At 49.2% G+C, this 22,344-nt stretch overlaps 1 protein-coding gene across 1 annotated transcript; it reads left to right on the top strand.

Annotated features, from left to right (window-relative positions):
* Positions 1 to 18,963: 18,963 nt before the first annotated feature.
* Positions 18,964 to 20,327, top strand: LOC125548991. The gene has a single exon (XM_048712494.1). The coding sequence runs from the start codon at positions 19,296 to 19,298 to the stop codon at positions 20,166 to 20,168; it is 873 nt and encodes a 290-aa protein (XP_048568451.1). The 5' UTR covers positions 18,964 to 19,295; the 3' UTR covers positions 20,169 to 20,327.
* The last annotated feature ends 2,017 nt before the right edge of the window (positions 20,328 to 22,344 follow it).

Genomic DNA, 22,344 nt, shown 5'->3' with positions numbered 1-22,344 from the left:
ATCAGGTTGAGGCAACAGTAACCAGCCATCGACAAGACCCTTGGCAATGGGGCCTGCCTGTTGCCAAGGAGTTGGTAGCCAGCGGGACCCACCAGCCGGCGGGCCCCAGCAGTCGGCGGAGAAGCCGGCGAGCGCAGTCACAGACGGCTGGGCCCCATGCCCGGTCGGATTACCACTGTACCCCCGGGGGGTAGGCCTATATAAACCCCCCGAGGCACCCATGCAAAGTGTTCGACCCCCTGCTAGTTCTAGACACCACACAAGCAGAAGAAGCAAGCTAGCCGTGCCCTTCTTCCTCCTCCCACCGAACAGCTCAAGGAGCATTGTGTAGCTACTTGTCCATCTAGTGATCATGCGGAGACCCCGCAGAGCAGCAGTAGGGGTGTTATCTCCACGGAGAGCCCCGAAGCTGGGTAAGATTCGCCGGCGTGCATGTCTTCGCCTCATCCCGTTTCCAGGCACCGGCGACGTCTTACTGGCTCCCACAATGATAAGCCACCCGTTGGCATATGTCGCACCTACCACCCGACAGGTGTTGCCCTAAGAACGAGATATGTGCAGCTCCCATCAGGATGTCGGCACATCGGGCGGTTTTGCTGGACTTGTTTTACCATTGTCGAGGATGTCTTGTAACCGGGATTCCGAGTCTGATTGGGTCTTCCCGCTAGAAGGAATATCCTTCGTTGACCGTGAGAGCTTGTGATGGGCTAAGTTGGGACACCCCTGCAGGGTTTTGAACTTTCGAAAGCCATGCCTGCGGTTATGGGCAGATGGGAATTTGTTAATGTCCGGTTGTAGAAAACCTGAAGTTGACCTTAATTAAAATACATCAACCGCGTGTGTAACCGTGATGGTCTCTTTCCAGCGGGGTCCGGGAAGTGAACACGGTGTTGGAGTTATGCTTGACGTAGGTTGTTTTAGGATCACTTCTTGATCATAGTTGTTCAACTGTGCTTTTGCCTTCTCTTCTCGCTCTCATTTGCGTATGTTAGCCACCATACATGCTAGTCGCTTGCTGCAGCTCCACCTCATACCTTTTACCCTTCCTATAAGCTTAAATAGTCTTGATCACGAGGGTGTGAGATTGCTGAGTCCCCGTGACTCACAGATACTTCCAAAACCAGTTTGCAGGTGCTGATGTTACCGAGCAGGTGTCGCAACCAAGCTCAAGGAGGAGCTCGATGAAGATCTTGTCCTTTGTGTTGTTTCGTTCTAGTTGATCAGTAGTGGAGCCCAGTCGGGACGATCGGGGATCTGTGTAGCATTTGGGGTAGTCTTCTTTTATTTTGGCTCCATAGTCGGGCCTTGATTGTAACTGGTTGATGTAATGCTTTATTCATGTAATTGTGTGAAGTGGCGATTGTAAGCCAACTATGTATCTCTTTCCCTTATGTATTACATGGGTTGTGTGAAGATTACCTCACTTGCGACATTGCTTTCAATGCGGTTATGCCTCTAAGTCGTGCTTCGACACGTGGGAGATATAGCTGCATCGAGGGTGTTACAGTGAGTGGGAGCTCTGTAGCATTTCTAATATTATATGTGGATGACATATTGTTAATTGGAAATGATATAGAATTTTTGGATGGCTTAAAAGGATACTTGAATAAGAGTTTTTCAATGAAAGACCTCGGTGAAGTTGCTTACATATTGGGAATCAAGATCTATAGAGATAGATCAAGACGCTTAATTGGACTTTCACAAAGCACATACCTTGACAAAGTTTTGAAGAGTTCAAAATGGATTAGGCAAAGAAAGGGTTCTTGCCTGTGTTACAATGTTTGAAGTTGAGTAAGACTCAATGCCCGACCACTGCAGAAGATAGAGAGAAAATGAAAGATGTTCCCTATGCTTCAGCCATAGGCTCTATCATCTATGCAATGTTGTGTACTAGACCTGATGTGTGCCTTGCTATTAGTTTAGAAGGGAGGTACCAAAGTAATCCAGGAGTGGATCACTGGACAGCGGTCAAGAACATCCTGAAGTACCTGAAAAGGACTAAGGATATGCTTCTCGTTTATGGAGGTGACAAAGAGCTCATCGTAAATGGTTACGTTGATGCAAGCTTTGACACTGATCCGGATGATTCTAAATCACAAACTGGATACGTGTTTATATTAAACGGTGGAGCTGTCAGTTGGAGCAGTTCTAAACAGAGCGTCGTGGCGGGATCTACATGTGAAGCGGAGTACATTGCTACTTCGGAAGTAGTAAATGAAGGAGTCTGGATGAAGGAGTTCATATCCGATCTAGGTGTCATACCTAGTGCATCGGGTCTAATGAAAATCTTTTGTGACAATACTGGTGCAATTGCCTTAGCAAAGGAATCCAGATTTCACAAGAGAACCAAGCATATCAAGAGACGCTTCAACTCCATCCGGGATCAAGTCCAGGTGGGAGACACAGCGATTTGCAAGATACATACGGATCTGAATGTTGCAGACCCATTGACTAAGCCTCTTCCACGAGCAAAACATGATCAGCACCAAGGCTCCATGGGTGTTAGAATCATTACTGTATAATCTAGATTATTGACTCTAGTGCAAGTGGGAGACTGAAGGAAATATGCTCTAGAGGCAATCATAAAGTTATTATTTATTTCCTTATATCATGATAAATGTTTATTATTCATGCTAGAATTGTATTAACTGGAAACATAATACATGTGTGAATACATAGACAAACAAAGTGTCACTAGTATGCCTCTACTTGACTAGCTCGTTGATCAAAGATGGTTATGTTTCCTAGCCATAGACATGAGTTGTCATTTGATTAACGGGATCACATCATTAGGAGAATGATGTGATTGACTTGACCCATTCCGTTAGCTTAGCACTTGATCGTTTAGTATGTTGCTATTGCTTTCTTCATGACTTGTACATGTTCCTATGACTATGAGATTATGCAACTCCCGTTTGCCGGAGGAACACTTTGTGTGCTACCAAACGTCACAACGTAACTGGGTGATTATAAAGGTTCTCTACAGGTGTCTCCGATGCTACTTGTTGAGTTGGCGTATTTCAAGATTAGGATTTGTCACTCCGATTGTTGGAGAGGTATCTCTGGGCCCACTCGGTAATGCACATCACTATAAGCCTTGCAAGCATTGTAACTAATGAGTTAGTTGCGGGATGATGTATTACGGAACGAGTAAAGAGACTTGCCGGTAACGAGATTGAACTAGGTATTGAGATACCGACGATCTAATCTCGGGCAAGTAACATACCGAGGACAAGGGGAACAACGTATGTTGTTATGTAGTTTGACCGATAAAGATCTTCGTAGAGTATGTAGGAGCCAATATGAGCATCCAGGTTCTGCTATTGGTTATTGACCGGAGACGTGTCTCGGTCATGTCTACATAGTTCTCGAACCCGTAGGGCCCGCACGCTTAAAGTTCGGTGACGATCGGTATTATGAGTTTTTATGTTTTGATGTACCGAAGGTAGTTTGGAGTCCTGGATATGATCACGAACATGACGAGGAGTCTCAAAATGGTCGAGACGTAAAGATCGATATATTGGACGACTATATTCAGACACCGGAAGTGTTCCGAGTGGTTTCGGATAAAAACCGGAGTACCGGGGGGTTACCGGAACCCCCCGGGGAGTTTATTGGGCCTCATGGGCCTTAGTGGGAGAAGAGGAGGGGCGGTCAGGGCAGCCGCGCGCCCCCCTTTTCCTTCTCCTCCTCCCTCCCTTCCTTCCCTCTCCTACTCCAAAAAGGAAAAGGAGGAGTCCTACTCCCGATGGGAGTAGGACTCCCTCCCTGGCGCGCCCTCCTCCTGGCCGGCCGCCTCCCCCCTTGCTCCTTTATATATGGGGGCAGGGGGCACCCTAGGACACACAAGTTGATCTATTAATCTATTCCAGCCGTGTGTGGTGCCCCCCTCCACCATATTCCACCTTGGTTATATCGTAGCGGTGTTTAGGCGAAGCCCTGCGTCGGTAGCAACATCATCACCGTCACCACACCGTCGTGCTGACGAAACTCTCCATTGAAGCTTTGCTGGATCGGAGCTCGCGGGACGTCATCGAGTTGAACATGTGCAAAACTCGAAGGTGCCGTGCGTTCGGTACTTGGATCGGTCGGATCGTGAAGACGTATGACTACATCAACCATGTTGTGCTAATGCTTCCGCTTTCGGTCTACGAGGGTACGTGGACACACTCTCCCCTCTCGTTGCTATGCATCACCATGATCATGCATGTGCGTAGGAATTTTTTTGAAATTACTCCCTAACAGTGGCATCGAAGCCAGGTTTTATGCGTAGATGTTATATGCATGAGTAGAACACAAGTGAGTTGTGGGCGATACAAGTTATACTGCTTACCAGCATGTCATACTTTGGTTCGGCGGTATTGTTGGATGAAGCGGCCCGGACCGACATTACGTGTACGCTTACGCAAGATTGGTTCTACCGACGTGCTTTGCACACAGGTGGCTGGCGGGTGTCAGTTTCTCCAATTTTAGTTGAACCGAGTGTGGCTACGCCCGGTCCTTGAGAAGGTTAAAACAACACTAACTTGACGAACTATCATTGTGGTTTTGATGTGTAGGTAAGAACGGTTCTTGCTCAACCCGTAGCAGCCACGTAAAACTTGCAACAACAAAGTAGAGGACGTCTAACTTGTTTTTGCAGGGCATGTTGTGATGTGATATGATCAAGACATGATGCTATATTTATTGTATGAGATGATCATGTTTTGTAACGGAGTTATCGACAACTGGCAGGAGCCATATGGTTGTCGCTTTATTGTATGCAATGCAATCGCCCTGTAATTGCTTTACTTTATCACTAAGCGGTAGCGATAGTCGTAGAAGCAATAGTTGGCGAGACGACAACGATGCTATGATGGAGATCAAGGTGTCGCGCCGGTGACGATGGTGATCATGACGGTGCTTCGGAGATGGAGATCACAAGCACAAGATGATGATGGCCATATCATATCACTTATATTGATTGCATGCGATGTTTATCCTTTATGGATCTTATTTTGCTTTGATTGATGGTAGCATTATAAGATGATCTCTCACTAAATTTCAAGACAAAAGTGTTCTCCCTGAGTATGCACCGTTGCCAAAGTTCGTCGTGCCGAGACACCACGTGATGATCGGGTGTGATCGTGTGCGGTGCCCCCTCCGTCATATTCCACCTCGGTTATATCATAGCGGTGCTTAGGCGAAGCCCTGCGTTGGTAGCAACATCATCACCGTCACCACGCTGTCGTGCTGACGAAACTCTCCCGTGAAGCTTTGCTGGATCGGAGCTCGCGGGCCGTCATCGAGTTGAACGTGTGCAGAACTCTGAGGTGTCGTGCATTCGGTACTTGGATTGATCGGATCGTGAAGACGTACGACTACATCAATCGCGTTGTGCTAACGCTTCCGCTTTCGGTCTACGAGGGTACGTGGACACATTCTCCCCTCTCGTTGCTATGCATCAGCATGATCCTGCGTGTGCGTAGGAAATAATTTTTGGAAATTACTACGTTCCCTAACAACAATGATCAAGCAACAGTAATCAATGCAAGTTATTATGAAGGTTAACAACTAGGCAATATTCCCGCCACCCTCGAGAATGATTTAGTTCGTATAAGAATCAGGTTTGTCCTTGGTCCAATTAATGATTGGGCCACTTGACAGACTCTTTTATATTCGTCATCATTTATATTACTGCAACTCTTCAAACAACAAAATACACCAATGCTATTCTTTTTAGCACTTGAAGTGATACCTTGCTATCATCCACGCACCAATTCCTTCCGTTTCTCGTTGGGTTCAACACTTTACCTTATCAAAAAAATCTTCCATTTATTCTCTACACTTATGGGATATCACGGTGTCAGGGTGAGATCTAGGATTTAAAGCTACCCTTGACAGTGAAGGCGGGCGAATCATTCGGTGGAGTCACGGGAAGAAGATAAATTGATGCTCTGGCATACCAAAGGTAGTGATAAGCAAAAAATGAAAGCAATGAGAACAACTTGAGGCATGTCATGTGGTTCAGCCAATCTGGTTTGTTATGTTGGAAAAAAATCACCATGTCCAAACATCAGGTCCAAGTGTAGGAGCGAAAATTAGGTTTGCTGGGCAACAACACAAACATGCCTGAAAATAAAAAGGAGAAGGCGATACAAGGCTCCACAATGCAGTCAGATCAACGACTAGGAGGCAAAATGTGGCATGTCACACCTAAATCATTAATCATGTCGCCTAGATGATTTCTATGTTGCTGCTTAGAAAGCAGGTGCTGGTGCTCCAAGAAGGCCAACAATTTAAACAAAAAGTTAGCGGCACGCCGCAAAAATATCTTGATAACCATCTTGTTCCACGTCGTCCATAGAGTCCAGTTCACCATCGTGAATACTAACCAGAAGGGGCATCTCCTACTCCCGGTATGGTTGGCCTGAGCTTCCGGGAACTCGACCAGGTTCAAGTCCTGCCACTTAGGCCCTAGAGCCTCACAAACAAAGCTCCACAAGAAGCGAGCAACTAGAAAAGAACAAAATATGGGTCCTGGACTAGGGGATGCCACAAAGGGGGCACAGACCATCGTCTGGTCCATGTTGCTTGCCCATCGCCCCTGAGCAGATGCAATCTCGAAGAAGCTACAATATCAAAATATGATCTTCAATGGAAGTGACATTGTCTACAAGAGAGTGGCCCATGTAAGAGCCGGCTCACCAAATATTGGACAAGATATGCTGAGCCAACAGAAAAAGGCCTGACAGGGCCAGGTGCCAAGACACAATGTTTGGAGAGCCCGACAGCACCGGCGGAAGGGTCGCCCACTAGTCGGCCCAAGTTAAGGTCTCTGTAGGGACAACTGTTTATCGAACGAGATGTTCCAATTCTCATTGTGTGCAGCCGAGGCAACTAACAAAAATTTTCTGAGCATATTGCATACATGCCATGAAATTCGGTGTGTAACCGGATCCTGCCAAGTCACGGGTCCAAACAGAAAAGGGTCCTTACATATTTGCCTATATAGATGCTGGTACTCGTGTCCTGCAGCACTCACATAGTCACTTGTAGCACTTTCGATAAATAACCCAATAGGGTGTTGATTCTCACAGGGAGAGAAAAGTAAGGTAACTTCCATCACCGCAACTACGTTCTCACCTACATAGCTATCCTCACACCCGAACCATAGTATGAAAATGTTATATTCTACCGGTTTCTAAGTAAACGATAATAAAGGGGTATTTGATGAAACTACGAACAAGAATAAAATATAAAAGGCACTAAAATAAGTGGGTGAGTAATAAAGGCGTTCTCAGGGGTTTGGATTCATCACCTACAAGGATGACCGAGTCTAACTGCGTCAGACCACAGGCATCATGATAGGCCTGGGCCACCAATGATATAGGCGGAAGAGCACTCTGGTTTCCTCCCGTGGTCGCGAAGGAAATATGCCCTAGAGACAATAATAAAGTTGTTATTTATATTTCCTTATATCATGATAAATGTTTATTATTCATGCTAGAATTGTATTAACCGGAAACTTAGTACATGTGTGAATACATAGACAAACAGAGTGTCCCTAGTATGCCTCTACTTGACTAGCTCGTTAATCAAAGATGGTTAAGTTTCCTAGCCATGGACATGTGTTGTCATTTGATGAATGGGATCACATCATTAGAGAATGATGTGATGGACAAGACCCATCCGTTAGCTTAGCATAATGATCGTTCAGTTTTATTGCTACCGCTTTCTTCATGAATTATACATGTTCCTCTGACTATGAGATTATGCAACTCCCGAATACCGGAGGAACACCTTGTGTGCTATCAAACGTCACAACGTAACTGGGTGATTATAAAGATGCTCTATAGGTGTCTCCGATGGTGTTTGTTGAGTTGGCATAGATCGCTATTATGATTTGTCACTCCGTCTATCGGAGAGGTATCTCTGGGCCCTCTCGGTAATGTACATCACTATGATCCTTGCAAGCAATGTGACTAATGAGTTAGTTGCGGGATGATCCATTACGGAATGAGTAAAGAGACTTGCCGGTAACGAGATTGAACTAGGTATGATGATACCGATGATTGAATCTCGGGCAAGTAACATACCGATGACAAAGGGAACAACGTATGTTGTTATGCGGTTTGACCGATAAAGATCTTTGTGGAATATGTAGGAACCAATATGAACATCCAGGTTCCGCTATTGGTTATTGACCGGAGATGAGTCTCGGTCATGTCTACATAGTTCTCGAACCCGTGGGTTCCGCACGCTTAATGTTCTGTGATGATTTGTATTATGAGTTATGTGATTTGATGATCAAAGTTTGTTCAGAGTCCCCGATGAGATCAGGGACATGACGATGAGCCTCGAAATGGTCGAGACGTAAAGATCGATATATTGGAAGGCTATATTCGGACATCGGAAAGGTTCCAAGTGATTCAGGTAATTTTTTCGGAGTACCAGAGAGTTACGGGAATTCGTATTGGGCCTTAATGGGCCATACGAGAAAGGAGAGAAAGGCCTCAAGGGTGGCCTCGCCCCTTCCCCATGGACTGGTCCGAATTGGACTAGGGAAAGGGGGTGCCCCCTTCCTTCCTTCTCCCTTCTCCCTTCCCTTTTTCCTATTCCATGTAGGAGGTGGAATCCTATTAGGACTAGGGAGTCCTAGTAGGACTAGGGAGTCCTAGTAGGACTCCACACTTTGGGCGCGCCCTATGAGGGCCAGCCTCCTCCTCCCTCCATCCTTTATATACGTGGCCAGGGGCACCCCATAGACACACAAGTTGAACATTGATCCCTTAGCCGTGTGCGGTGCCCCCCTCCACCATAATCCACCTCGGCCATATCATCATAGTGCTTAGGTGAAGCCCTCGACGGTAGCATCATCATCACCGTCATCACGCCGTGATACGTCTCCAACGTATCTATAATTTTTGATTGCTCCATGCTATATTATCTACTGTTTTGGACTATATTGGGCTTTATTTTCCACTTTTATATTATTTTTGGGACTGACCTATTAACCGGAGGCCCAGCCCAGAATTGCTGTTTTTTTTGCCTATTTCAGTGTTTCGGAGAAACAGAATATCAAACGGAGTCAAAACGGAATAAAACCTTCGGGAACGTGATTTTCTCACCGAACATGATCCAGGAGACTTGGACCCTACTCCAAGGAGTCAAAGAGGAGGTCACGAGGGTGGGGGCGCCCCCCCTAGGGCGCGCCCCCCTGCCTCGTGGGCCCCTCGGTGCTCCACCGACGTACTCCTTCCTCCTATATATACATACGTACCCCCAAACGATCAGAACAGGAGCCAAAAACCTAATTCCACCGCCGCAACTTTCTGTATCCATGAGATCCCATCTTGGGGCCTGTTCCGGAGCTCCGCCGGAAGAGGGCTGTCATCACGGAGGGCTTCTACATCATCCTAGCCCCTCCGACGAAGTGTGAGTAGTTTACCTCAGACCTTCGGGTCCATGGTTAGTAGCTAGATGGCTTCTTCTCTCTCTTTGAATCTCAATACAAAGTTCTCCCCCTCTCTTGTGGAGATCTATTCGATGTAATCTTCTTTTTGCGGTTTGTTTGTTGAGACCGATGAATTGTGGGTTTATGATCAAGTCTATCTATGAATAATATTTAAATCTTCTCTGAATTCTTTTATGTATGATTGGTTATCTTTGCAAGTCTCTTAAAATTATCCGTTTGGTTTGGCCAACTAGATTGGTAGTTTTTGCCATGGGAAAAGTGCTTAGCTTTGGGTTCGATCTTGCGGTGTCCTTTCCCAGTGACAGAAGGGGCAGCAATGCACGTATTGCATCGTTGCCATCGAGGATAACAAGATGGGGTTTATTTCATATTGCATGAATTTATCTCTCTACATCATGTCATCTTGCTTAAGGCGTTACTCTGTTTTTAACTTAATACTCTAGATGCATGATGGATAGCGGTCGATGAGTGGAGTAATAGTAGTAGATGCAGAATCGTTTCGGTCTACTTGTCATGGACGTGATGCCTATATACATGATCATGCCTAGATATTCTCATAACTATGCTCAATTCTGTCAATTGCTCAACAATAATGTGTTCACCCACCGTAGAATACTTATGCTCTTGAGAGAAGCCACTAGTGAAACCTATGGCCCCGGGTCTATTCTCATCATATCAATCTCCATCACTTTAATCTTGCTTTGCTTTTTACTTTGCCTTTACTTTTTACTTTGCATCTTTATACCAAAAATACCAAAAATATTATATCTATCAGATCTCACTCTCGTAAGTGACCGTGAAGGGATTGACAACCCCTAATCGCGTTGGTTGCGAGTAGCTATCGTTTTGTGCAGGTACGAGGGACTTGAGCATGGCCTCCTACTGGATTGATACCTTGGTTCTCAAAAACTGAGGGAAATACTTACGCTACTCTGCTGCATCATCCCTTCCTCTTCGGGGAAACCAACGCAAGCTCAAGACGTAGCACGCCGTCATGCGGACGAAGCTCTCCCTCGACACTCAGCTGGATCGAGAGTTCGTGGGACGTCACCGAGCTGAACGTGTGCAGATCGCGGAGGTGCCATACTTTTGGTACTAGGGTCGGTCGATCGTGAAGACGTACGACTACATCAACCGCGTTTTCATAACGCTTCCTCTTACGGTCTACGAGGGTACGTGGACAACACTCTTCCCCTCTCGTGTTTCTATGCATCACCATGATCTTGCGTGTGCGTAGGAAATTTTTTGAACTTACTACGTTCCCAACAGGTCATGCTCTTCTTCTCTACTTATCCTTCTTATGAAATCTCGGAAGCAGAAAACCAGAAGGCTTGATACCATGAAAGATATTGAAAATTATGAAGTTTGGCATGTGTCTATTGAGACTCGAGAACAAGTACACTCCCTCCATTCCCAAATATAAGTATTTCTAGAGATTCCAACAAGTGACTACATACGGAGCAAAATGAGTGAATCTACACTCTAAAATATGTCTACATACATCCGTATGTTGTAGTCCATTTAAAATGTCTAAAAAGACTTATATTTACGAACGGAGGGAGTACATCGCATTATAAGAGACCAACTTGAAGTATAAGACAAATTTGCTCGCATCATAACCAATCCAATCTTTATAATAGGATAACACTTGGACCAGATGGCGAATCAGATGGCGAATCGCCTACCAAGGTGGAAGGCCGCGCTTATGCCTAAAAGTGGTAGGCTTACGTTGGTGCTTTCGGTTCTGTGTGTGATGCCCATTCAAGCGATGATGGCTTTGGACCTTCCTGTCAAAACGCTTGCGGCCATGAACAAGATTTGTCGTGGGTTTCTCTGCCGGAAAGCGGAGGCAAATGGAGGCAACTATGTGGTGGCCTGGGAGACTGTGTGTGCCCCGAAGTGGGAAGGAGGCTTAGGACTGCCTAACTTGAGGTGGATGAATATGGCAATGCAGGCCAAATGGCCATGGTTGCAGAGGACGGATAGTAGCATACCATGGAGTGAATTCAAAATCAAAGTGCCAGCGGATGCAATGCAAATCTTCCAAGCGGCCACAAGATGCACGACGAACAATGGACTAAACACCTTATTCTGGGAAGATCGGTGGCTGGACGGGAGGAGGAATCAGGAGATTGCCCCGGCCATCTATGACATGGTGTCGCGCCGGGTTAGACAGACTAGCATACTAGGACATGTGATGACCGATGGATCGTGGGCAGCATGCCTTGGCCCTAATCTGAGTATGGTGGCACTATAGCAGTTCCTATAGCTCTGGCAGAGGGTCCAGGCTTGGGAGCCGGTTCAGAATGTTTCGGACAGGATTGCTTGGTCTTGGGAGACGACTGGACAGTTCACAATGAGATCTGCGTACGCAGCGAAGTTTTGGGGAAGGGAGGTTATTCCCTCCGCGGAGTTAACTTGGAAATCGCAAGCTCCATCACAATGCAAGTTCTTCGCGTGGCTGGCACTACGAAACAGATGCTGGACGTCTGACCAGCTTGCTAGGAGGGGGCTGCCGCATCAGGACAAATGCCCTCTTTGTGATCAAGAGGAGGAAACAATGGATCATGTGTTACTAACATGCGTCTTCGCCAGGACGGTTTGGATGGTGGTCTGTCGGGCATTAGGGAAGCCAGAGTGGAAGCCTTCCATGCATGTTGCCCTTATGCCATGGCTATGTGGAAAACAAGCGGCAGGTACCATGGCAAGGAAGGATCTTCACACTATACTGATTCTCACGCCGTGGGAGTTGTGGAAGCATAGAAATGCAGTTGTGTTCGATGGTGCTTCGCCATCGACAGGTCGCCTCATGCAGAGAATTGAAGCGGAAGGACGGATTTGGTCGATGTGTGGACTCATGAAAGGAAACGTAGACTTTGTGTTTGCAGGCTTAGCTAGGTGGATCGATGGTGAGGAGTAGGCGAGCTATAGTACGTGGGGTGGAGTTATACATACGGTTGTGAGAAATCACACCACTTGTAAATGATCGATGGAGGCTTTCTATGCCTTTTCTTTTTTAATATATGATATGCAATTATGCACACTCGTGCATATTCGAGAAAAAACACTTGGACCAGAATCCCCTGCTCCTTGCATAAGGTTACAACAATAGGAGAAGGAGAAGAAAAGGAGGATTGTTCTTGTTGTTTGCTACAACACTTCAGATGATTTCCTTGAGAGCTCTTGGACCGAGCGAGGGAGCGGGACAAGCTCGATCCTTAACGTGTCCTCCAAGTTGGCTCAAGCCGCTATTTCAGGAGAAGAAGGAAGAAAAGGGGAGTTCACAAGTCTGACCTTTGCCCTGTGAGTCACGATATGTTAAACATAAAATTGACACAGAAGTATACTACTCCCTCCATCTTAAAATATAAAAACATTTTTGACACTAATGTAGTGTCAAAGGGAGTAGCAATTAGGATACATGCACATGTCCGCTGCGGCTGGGAAGACCTGCCAGAGCCCAGAGAGCCAAAGGGCAGCAAACTCCCTTTCTGTCTCCTCGAAGCGAGAGGTAAACACAGCTAGAGCACCGTAAAACCAGGGCGATCACGGCCTACGCCCAGAAACATTCGAGTCGATGGGTGTAATCACGGCATAACTTGGACCCGTGTACACGTCGATCGATCTGCGTGTGCGTGATCCACTTGCATGTATATTACGTGGACAGCTTGCTGCATGCCTCTGGATAAGCCCACAATATTTAACGTGTCAGAGAAGCATATACTGCTGCTACATATCACACCCACGCCCGTCAAATGCTACGGCCGATATGCATGGATCGGAAGGGCCCTTCGCGACCGCGCGGGGCAGGCCAGGATAGATCAGAGGTCAGGTGACTATCTATGCCTAGCAGCTAGTAGCTGTTTATGTGGATGCAAAGATCTTGTGCACCCCTACGCGACTAAGCTACTACAGAAAACATGGATCGGAATGGGCGAGTGGGGTCACGTGACAGAGTGGCAGGCCATCAAAGACGGCAAAACTAGGTCTCGACGGATCTATCCGTTTCGGGCACGGATCGTTAGATAACGTACTTTAGGTTACGATTAGCTGCAACTTGCGAGTCTTCTATGGCTCATCTGGGGAGAGGGAAGAAGCTTTACTTAATTGGGAATTTGGGATGGATGCCTAGAAATAGACTACTGATCGCCATGCGTGCCACGTCCACGTGTAATATGCTAATGTGTTAATGTGTTTTTCCGACCTCGTCCTCCCAGAATATCACATCGCAGCTTCTACTAGTCACCTGACCAAAAGAAGAAAAGAAAATTCTCTACTTGAAAAAAATTGCATGGCATGCGATGCTCGTGCAAATTACTCACCTCACGGACGTGAGGCAGCGTCAACGTCACCGCCGTTTCAAGGGATGCAGCCCAGTTCTCCGTCCAGATGCGTGAGGGGGGGCGATGCTCGCTAACTGAAATGCGATGGTTGATTACCCTAAAAAGAAATGCACTCGTGACTGACTGGTGGTTGGTTGTCCGAGCAAGAGGCGCTACGACCCGATGCATTCCTGCGTCTATGTTCGTCATATCGCACTTGGCCCAAATCTCCGTCCAGATGCGCAATGCATCGCTAGCTTGGCGGAGCCATATCTCTGGCCGGATGCGCAACGCATTGCTCTCATACTTTGCACGCTTGCACACGCCAAATCCATAAATGCCCAAGAATGTAAGCATTCTGTCGATAAATTATGTCATAGTCCAATGATGAACACAGTTCTACAAGGAAATGGCTTGACAGTAATTTTAGAGCTTCGTCAAGTGAAAATGTGAGAATGCAACAGCTCACTCAAGGTTTAGGTTTGGTTCCTAGCCACACTATAGTACACCTTCAATTAGGCAAGTTTGACCAAGTTACTTTGAGGGGGAAAGTTAGGTTGATGTTTGATTTTGACCACGGGCCACCCTAAAACAAAGAGAATGATTTATCTACTCCCTCCGTTCTAAATTACTCGTCGCAGAAATAGATGTATTTAGAACTAAAATACATCTAGATACATCCATACCCACGACAAGTAATTCGGAACGGTATGCACGGGATATCATGTGCATGGATCCACTGTTCGTGATTACTACGATTTTTGTGTTTTTTCTGTCAAAATTGTTTTGTTTCAAATTGCCTCGTTCAATTATTTTGTTCATTGTGTAGCAACAAAAAAATGCACCAGTTCTAGATCATGTTAGCTGATGATACACAATTAAACATTATGCTACACTTTGGAACGGGAGAAAAAACTATTGGAACACTTTGGAACAAAGACAAGTTCTAAAAACAGATAAAAAGTAGCATGGATTTCAATGCAACCATGGAAGGGATCCATGCATGTGATATTCCATGTATGATAGAATTGCATTTCTCCTAAAACAGGGTCATTTTTGTGAGAAGCAAGCCTCACATATCAAGATTTCCTTATGCCACCCTTATGCAAACTAAAGTGTGGCTAAGAATTTGAGCTCATAAGTGTGGCAAACTATGACAAATTAATCGCCAGCCAAACATGCCCTAGTTTTAAAGAGAATGGTGGTTAGGGCCTCTTTGTTTTGCATTGCATGACTCCAAACCGTAGTTACCAAACTCCTATCCAGATTCTTCTGTGCTGGGGAGGGCGATAAACAGAAATACCACATGGTTAAGTGGTCTGATATTTGCAAGCCCAAGGATTAGGGCGGCCTCGGGGTCATTTCATCTAAAAGGATGAATATTTCCCTCCTCTCCAAGTGGCTCTGGCGCATTCAGACCGGAGAAGGTGGACTTTGGCTGGAGATTATCCGCGCAAAGTACCTGCGTGGGCAACCTCTCGCGTTCACCTCTAGAACTGGAGGGTCCCAGTTTTGGCAATCGGTTATCCTACTTTTACCGATTCTAGTATTGGGACCTCCATTAAGGTGGGCAATGGTTCCGGTACCTTATTTTGGCTAGATAGGTGTTCCAGACTAGACCCTTTGCGGAGCCGTTTTACGCATTATTCTCTATATGCGCCTGCCCACAACTTACTGTGGGCATGTCATTAGCTGACCTAGGCTCTATTGCCTTCCGGCGTACCTTTGGGGCGGCGGAGCACGCACAATGTGAGGAGCTGCTCGAGTGTATTGCCCTACACACCCCCCTCCCTTGAGCCCTATTCTCTGACCTGGCGCCTTGAGCCCAATGGCCGGTTCTCCACAAAGTCCTTGTACCAGGCTATTGTGCCCACTCCTGGGCCTATTGAGCTTTCAGTGATAGGGGAGATCAAGCTCCCTATGAAAATCCGCATATTCCTTTGGCAATGGGTTCGCGACCGTCTGCCTTCGGGCACGGACGTGCGTAAGCGAAATGGCCACGGGGACGGCCTTTGCCCCATTTGCATTGTACCAGAAGACTCCAACCATATTTTCTTTCGGTGCCCAGCGGCTCAGTTCCTTTTGAGCTGCTTCCGGGAAGTTGTTGGTGGTGATTGGTGCCATGACAACCTTCTGAACATGTTTGGGGAGATCCTTAGGCTCCCCAACCCTAGACGTGCCCCCTTTTGGGTGGCTATGGGTACCCTTGCGTGGACCCTTTGGTGTATCCGCAATAAACTAGTCATCGAACGCGTGATCCCGTGTCGTGTGACTGACGCAATCTACAAAATGTGTGACTTCTTATAGCTATGGAGACCGCGTAGCAAGTGGCGCGATCGGGACATCATCAACTCCACCATCACGGGTCTTCGCTCCTCTGCATCGGCGTTAGCGCCGCCACCACCGCCACCCCCTTCGGAGACGGAATAGCACATGTTTTCTTTTATGTTTGGGGTTTGTTTTGCTGTGCCCCAAGCGGTTATTTGAGACTTCCTTGAACTTGAGCCTGTCTTGACTTGTTGTTGGATGCTTGGTGCCGTTGCTTTATAATATAAAGCGGGGGGGGGGGGGGGGGGGGGCGGGGGGGAACCCTTTTTCGTAAAATGTTATGTCATTTAGAATCTTGCGGGTTCTTGATTTGTTTCCTTGCGCCACGGGAAAATTAAGAATTTTTTTAAGAGGTTTGAATGTATGCTAACGTTTCTTTGAAAACGAAATGCGACGCAAATACTCCATATGTTCACAAATATAAGATATTTCGAGTATTTCTATACGGACTGAAACGAGTGAAGAAACACACTAACATGTGTCTATGTACATTTGTTTCACAAAAAAAATCAATCTTATATTTATGAACATAGGAAGTAACATTTAGTTTAGAATTCAATCCTAAGAATTAGACAACAGTCTTGCTAAGTCTCAGTATATCCGTAATATTTTATACTCCCTCCGTCCCAAAATTCTTGTCTTAGATTTGTCTAGATATGAATGTATCTAACACGTTTTGTATCTAACACGAACACGTTTTGGGACGGAGGGAGTATTAGGGTCCCTACAAAATTTTCTTTTCAGGTTTTTTTTTCTTTTTCGCTTTTGCATACTTGACTGAGATTTGGTTAAATCTCAGTTAACTGAGACCTAATCACTCTTTTTTTTTGCGGGAATAGCCACTCCCATTAGACAAACCATACAAGAAACATTTCTAGGGATTCGGAGGTATGAAGTAGGGAAAAGCTAAAACCTCTTGCAAAATAACACAATTATAGCATCTTGATAGTTTAATGATGAATAATAATGGCAGGTTACTTCTTACTCCCTCTGTTCCCAAATACTCCCTCCTTCCGGAAATACTTATCATCAAAATGGATAAAAAAGAGGTGTATCTAGAACTAAAATACATCTAGATACATCTCCTTTTATTTCATCTTGATGACAAGTATTTTCGGACGGAGAGAGTACAAGTCTTTCTAGAGATTCCAACAAATGACTACATACAGAGAAAAAAAATGAATCTACACTCTAAAATATGTGTATATATATCTGTATGTTGTAGTGCTTTTGAAATATCTAAAAGGCTTATATTTAGAAACGGAGGGAGTACAAAATACTACTAGTACCATGTATGGAAAATGCGGATTAACTCGTGGAAAACGGGTACTCCTACCAGGTCGCCAAGAAGTGCGTTTCCATTTGGCTCTCGCGTGCAGTGGCCTTTGGGACCTGGGGATTGGTCCGGGAGGCAAACCACGGCGGCAGCTAGCAAACCGGCGGCCGAGCACGTAGCTGGAACGGCGGGTCGATGTATCGGGTCCTGCTCGTTGTCGTACGACGCAACCTTTTCTTTTCTCTTGAACAGACCCTACGACGGCAACTGGTAGTACTCCTAGTAAACATTCGCCGTCCGCACGGGCCACCGACGCCGCTAGCTCTCCGCTCCCTGGCTACGTGCTCGACCGGTTCTCGTCGTGCGCCGGGCCGCCCCGCCGCTACCACCGATGGCCGACGAATGCTGTGGGACGACGGGTGTGTGCCTCTTGACCTACGCGTCCGCCACGGAATCATTCGCCCGTACGCCCCCTTGCTCTCTCGACGTAAAAGAAAAAGAAGCACTTTGCATGCTTGGTTCCCTCCGCTGGCTCCTTCGCCCGTCCCAGAAGCTGCCGCCCGCCAAGTCGTCACTATTTCAAAAGAGGGTGCTCTCGGCTTCTCCGAGCCTCGTCGTGCCGTTGATACAGCCAGTTGAGCGTATACAAAGTCGGACCATTGCCCCGGAGCGCTAGTACGTGCGTGAACTAAAATGTCCAAACCCGCCGCGCAAGAAACACCGCAAAGCATGCATGTGCGCATGTCTCGGCAAGTACGTAAGATAAGACGTACGTACGTACATGTACAGCGGCGGGTCGACTCGAGTCGACGCGGAGAGATGTCCCTTTCCGTGCCGTCCCGTCCCACGGCCGCGCGCGCACGCGGGCACGTCCCCACGCCACCGCCAAGGGCCAAAGCCGTCGCCCCGCTCCCCGGGGCCACGCACCCGCACGTGCTGACCTGGCCCAATCAGAGGCGATCGCCCGTCCTCCAGCCGCAGGGCCGTCCCGTCCGGACCCCGCGACAGTGCGTGGAGAGATGCCGCGGCATATCCATATCCGGAAGCGGAGCAGGAACGGCGCCCCGCCCCTCGGATCGGGTATATCCTGCGCTGGCTGCCCAATTCTTTTGAGGACGGGCACGCACAGTACAGGGCACTCGTGAAAGAAAGTTTCAACGAGGAGACGTTGCGGCTAATCGTCCGGCGAATATGCTAGTACCACCCCGTGAACCCGCTCGCGGTCAAGGAGGGTCACCTGAAAAGCTTTTCAAACGCTCGTCTAGAAGCGACGCGGTACTACTGATAATCCGACGCAAATTACCACCACTGCTATCACGACCAGCGTTTCCTCGATCGTTGTCGGTGTACCATGTTTTCAACGATGAAGTAAACGGAAACGTAGACGTCGTGTTCACTGGCTCGATCGGATCCACGTGTTCAGGACTTCACGACGGCACGCCATGTCGAACCATGGTCGGAACTGGAAGCGATAACAGGCCATTCTCTTCTACACATGTCAGCCATCAGTCAATCAAACTCGCAAACAAACGTGTAGCTGATTAATTCAGTGCGCGGGGCAGGCTTGGACGTGCCTATTTTGGGCACCTAAACCTGCCCAGCCCCCACAACCTCGTAGCACCGGACCGGAGCCGGAGCATATTCCCGGGCTCAATTCAATTCCCTCACAGCCCGCGGCGTCCGGAAGACAGCAATGCTAATCAATCCGCGCCTCACCTACTAACGCAAGCACGCAAGGGTTAATCCGCCGAATAAACCCTTCCGCCAACCACCCTATAAAGCCGCGGCCCGCGAGTGTCAACCTCCGTCCTCCCGGCACCGCGCACCGCAACCTCCAGCTCCAAGTTCACGCACACACAAAGCCCAGAGCGCGCTCTCGCTCGCTCGCCGGCGGCCACGACAGAGGGCAGACATGGCCGTGTACATCCGCCTCGACGACGCCGTGCGCGCGCGCCTCCGCGGGGACGGGGGCGGCACCAGCAGCGGCAGCGACCACGACGCCTCCGCCTGCCTCTCCGGCCTCGTCCAGGCCTTCCTCGAGACGGACGCCGCCGCCGGCGCCGGGGACGACGCGGGCGGCCCGGCCCCGAAAGGGCGTGACGGGTACGACTCCGACGACGCGGACGGCGCCGCGGAGGCGGCCGCGGCGTCCGTGCGGGAGCTGCTCGACCCGCCGGCCGCGGAGGACCCCTTCCGGATCAGGCTGGCGGCCGCCGTGTCCGCGGCGCTGGACGCGGAGGCGCCGCTGCGGGGCCACGGCGCGGCGTTCCGGCGCGCGGTGATGCGGCGGCTGCGCGCCGCCGGGTACGACGCCGGCGTGTGCCGGTCGCGCTGGGAGACGTGCGGCAACCTGACGGCCGGCACGTACGAGTACATCGACGTGGTCGTGCCGGCCGCGGGGAAGGCGGCGAGGTACATTGTGGACGCCGACTTCCGGGCCGGGCTGGAGGTGGCGCGCGCGACGGCGGGGTACGCGGTGGTCGTGGCCGCGGTGCCGGCCAGGGCGGTGGTCGCGCGGGAGGAGGCCGTGGGGCGCGCCGTGCGCGTGGCCGCCGACGCCGCGCGCCGGTCGCTCCGGGCGCACGGCCTCCACGTGCCGCCGTGGCGCAAGAGCCGCTACATGCTCGCCAAGTGGCTCGGGCCCTACAAGCGGTCGCCGTCCTCCTCATCACCAGCGTCCGGGGCAATGCCGGCGCCCGGCACCACCGGGCTGGACGTCATCAAGTGCCGCGCCGTCGGGTTCTTCCCGTCCCAGACGGCAGCGCCGGCGGCGAGGATCAAGTAGCTCCTCGGCACCGTTGATTCTCCGCGTCCCCGGAAGATCGATGCCATAGATGTAGAGAGATGATCGATCCGTTCGAGCGAGCCTCGAATTCGTTTCTTGTACAAACAATTTTGGTCTAGATTATATATTATGAAAAAGAGCGAATTGTTCTTCCATCAACATGCATGATCGATATCGTCAACCTTGAAGCAGCCATGGGGCACGATTAAACTATGGATCTTGGTCAGCTGGATACATAAAAGCGTGCGCAAAGATTAACAGAATGAAAATTAAAAGAGACGGGAAAAGGGACCATGGAATGGTGGACGCGGCGGGCGGGCAGGTGTGGCCGGATTGGCATGGGTCGAATGATGGCATTACTTTATCACTCTGCGCTCTGCGGTGGTTGTCGGCGTCGAGATCGTACTAGTAATATACTCCGAGCAAGCAAGATATGTTTAGTGTTATCCTAAACGAATCAGGCGAGGCGGAATTCTGGACGTGATCTTTCGTACAAATTTTTGTCTGGGCTAGGATCTTGATAAGCACATGGCGCGCTCTCTCTACATTTCAGCCTTGCAAACGAGATTACAGTAAGTACTGGGTGTACAATCGGACCTCTCAAACCCGTCTCATACATCTGGATAGAACGCTCGGTCATCGTCTGGTCATAATTTTTCGATTCAGATGGGTCTGTCAAACGACCCTCAAATGTTTGGGCTGGCCGATATCCTTCATATCTAGCCCAAACATGAGTCAGACATGGAGGCATCCGGGCACGCCCGCCACATCGGCCTGACGAAGGGGCTTCACACGAAAATGCCCAAAAACCCGATGGTCTGAAGGACGCCGCGTGGCGCTGCTCCGGCTCGTCGTCCAAGACAAAATCCGGCTATTTAAGCCGGCCGGTGTCCCGCAACCCTAACCCATCCCCCTTCTCCCCTCTCCGCGCCGCCAGTCCGAGCCCATCCGCCTCCTCCCTCTCCCGCTCCGGCGCTCTGCCCAAGCTCCGGCACTTCGCCATGGTCCGGAGCAAGATCACCTACTATGCCATGCTAACGCTGGAGCACGGCTACGAGATCCAGCAGCAGATCCGGGCGAGGGAGGCCGCACGCGCCGCCCGCATAGCTGTCGGGCTACCTCCAGACTCGCCGTAGCCGGAGGAGGAGATGGCTCCGGTGGAGGTGGAGGAGGCGGAGGAGCCGGACCAGCAGCTGTCGCCCTTCAACATGGAGCAGGCAGAGGGGGGGTTTGCCGTCGCCTAGTCCGGCAAGATAGCGGAGCAGCAGGCTATCCTGGAGTCCATGCAGGATGATGCCTATTTGAAGGCCAACCGGGCGTTCCTTAAGCGGGAGCAGGCGGAGTCCAACGCGCTCTTCGCCGAGCTCGACGCGAAGGAGGCCGGAGCGGAGCAGCCGGAGCTGCCGCTGCCGCTCATGCTACTGGAGTCGGGCGCCGAGATCATTGTGATCTCCGACGAGGAGTAGTTAGGACCGACGTAGTACGTAAGTTTTACTTCTTTTTGTATGTTTTTGTATGAATATAAAAATTGAGTATGAGATGTTCGGACGCAATAAATAAAATTTGATGTGTGTCGAGTCACTGCCCGCGTACACGCCCGGAACATTTGAGGGGCCAGACTTGCCATATGTGGGTGTAGATGCTCTAACTGCATGACCGTAGCATCAAGGAAACAACGGGATTGCCATTTCGGTAGATGATCATACAGTAGTTGGGATCGGAGGGGATAAGGAAAAGGTGATGGAGTTGGGGTCGGAGGAAATAATGCCGAGTGTGGTCCAGGGTTAGATGGATAACGGGGTAGCGACGAGAGCTGTCCACTCGAGCGCGCGTCGGATGGCTTCTTCGTCCACCCATGCGCCACTCGCGGGACCCGCAACTGATTCCCACGTCCGTCTCCGATCGATCGAAGCCCCCGACCGGCACGTCCCGGCGAGCTGACGAGGCTCCAGTCCATTGGCGAGACAGCGAAGCTTAGCGGCTTTGCACTTGCTAATGGTCCATACCATGCATATATTGTCTGATTTCTGATCGATCGATCTACCTTCGTGTGTGAGAGATCCCCTCGCTTTCGAGGGTTACCACCACCCGTCGGCGTGGGGTGGCCACCTGTGGTGCAACTGCAATCGTCTCGACTCTGCTCGTATCTTCCCAGTTGGTGATTTCAATTTTTACC

The sequence above is a fragment of the Triticum urartu genome, chromosome 3 (genome assembly GCF_003073215.2).
Source record: "Triticum urartu cultivar G1812 chromosome 3, Tu2.1, whole genome shotgun sequence".
Taxonomy (NCBI): domain Eukaryota; kingdom Viridiplantae; phylum Streptophyta; class Magnoliopsida; order Poales; family Poaceae; genus Triticum; species Triticum urartu.
This window is presented reverse-complemented; position numbering and strand designations above follow the sequence as displayed.

Bases quoted from the DNA above. Each gene is read 5' to 3' on its own strand.
- LOC125548991 (XM_048712494.1), top strand. From the start codon at position 19,296: ATGGCCGTGTACATCCGCCTCGACGACGCCGTGCGCGCGCGCCTCCGC.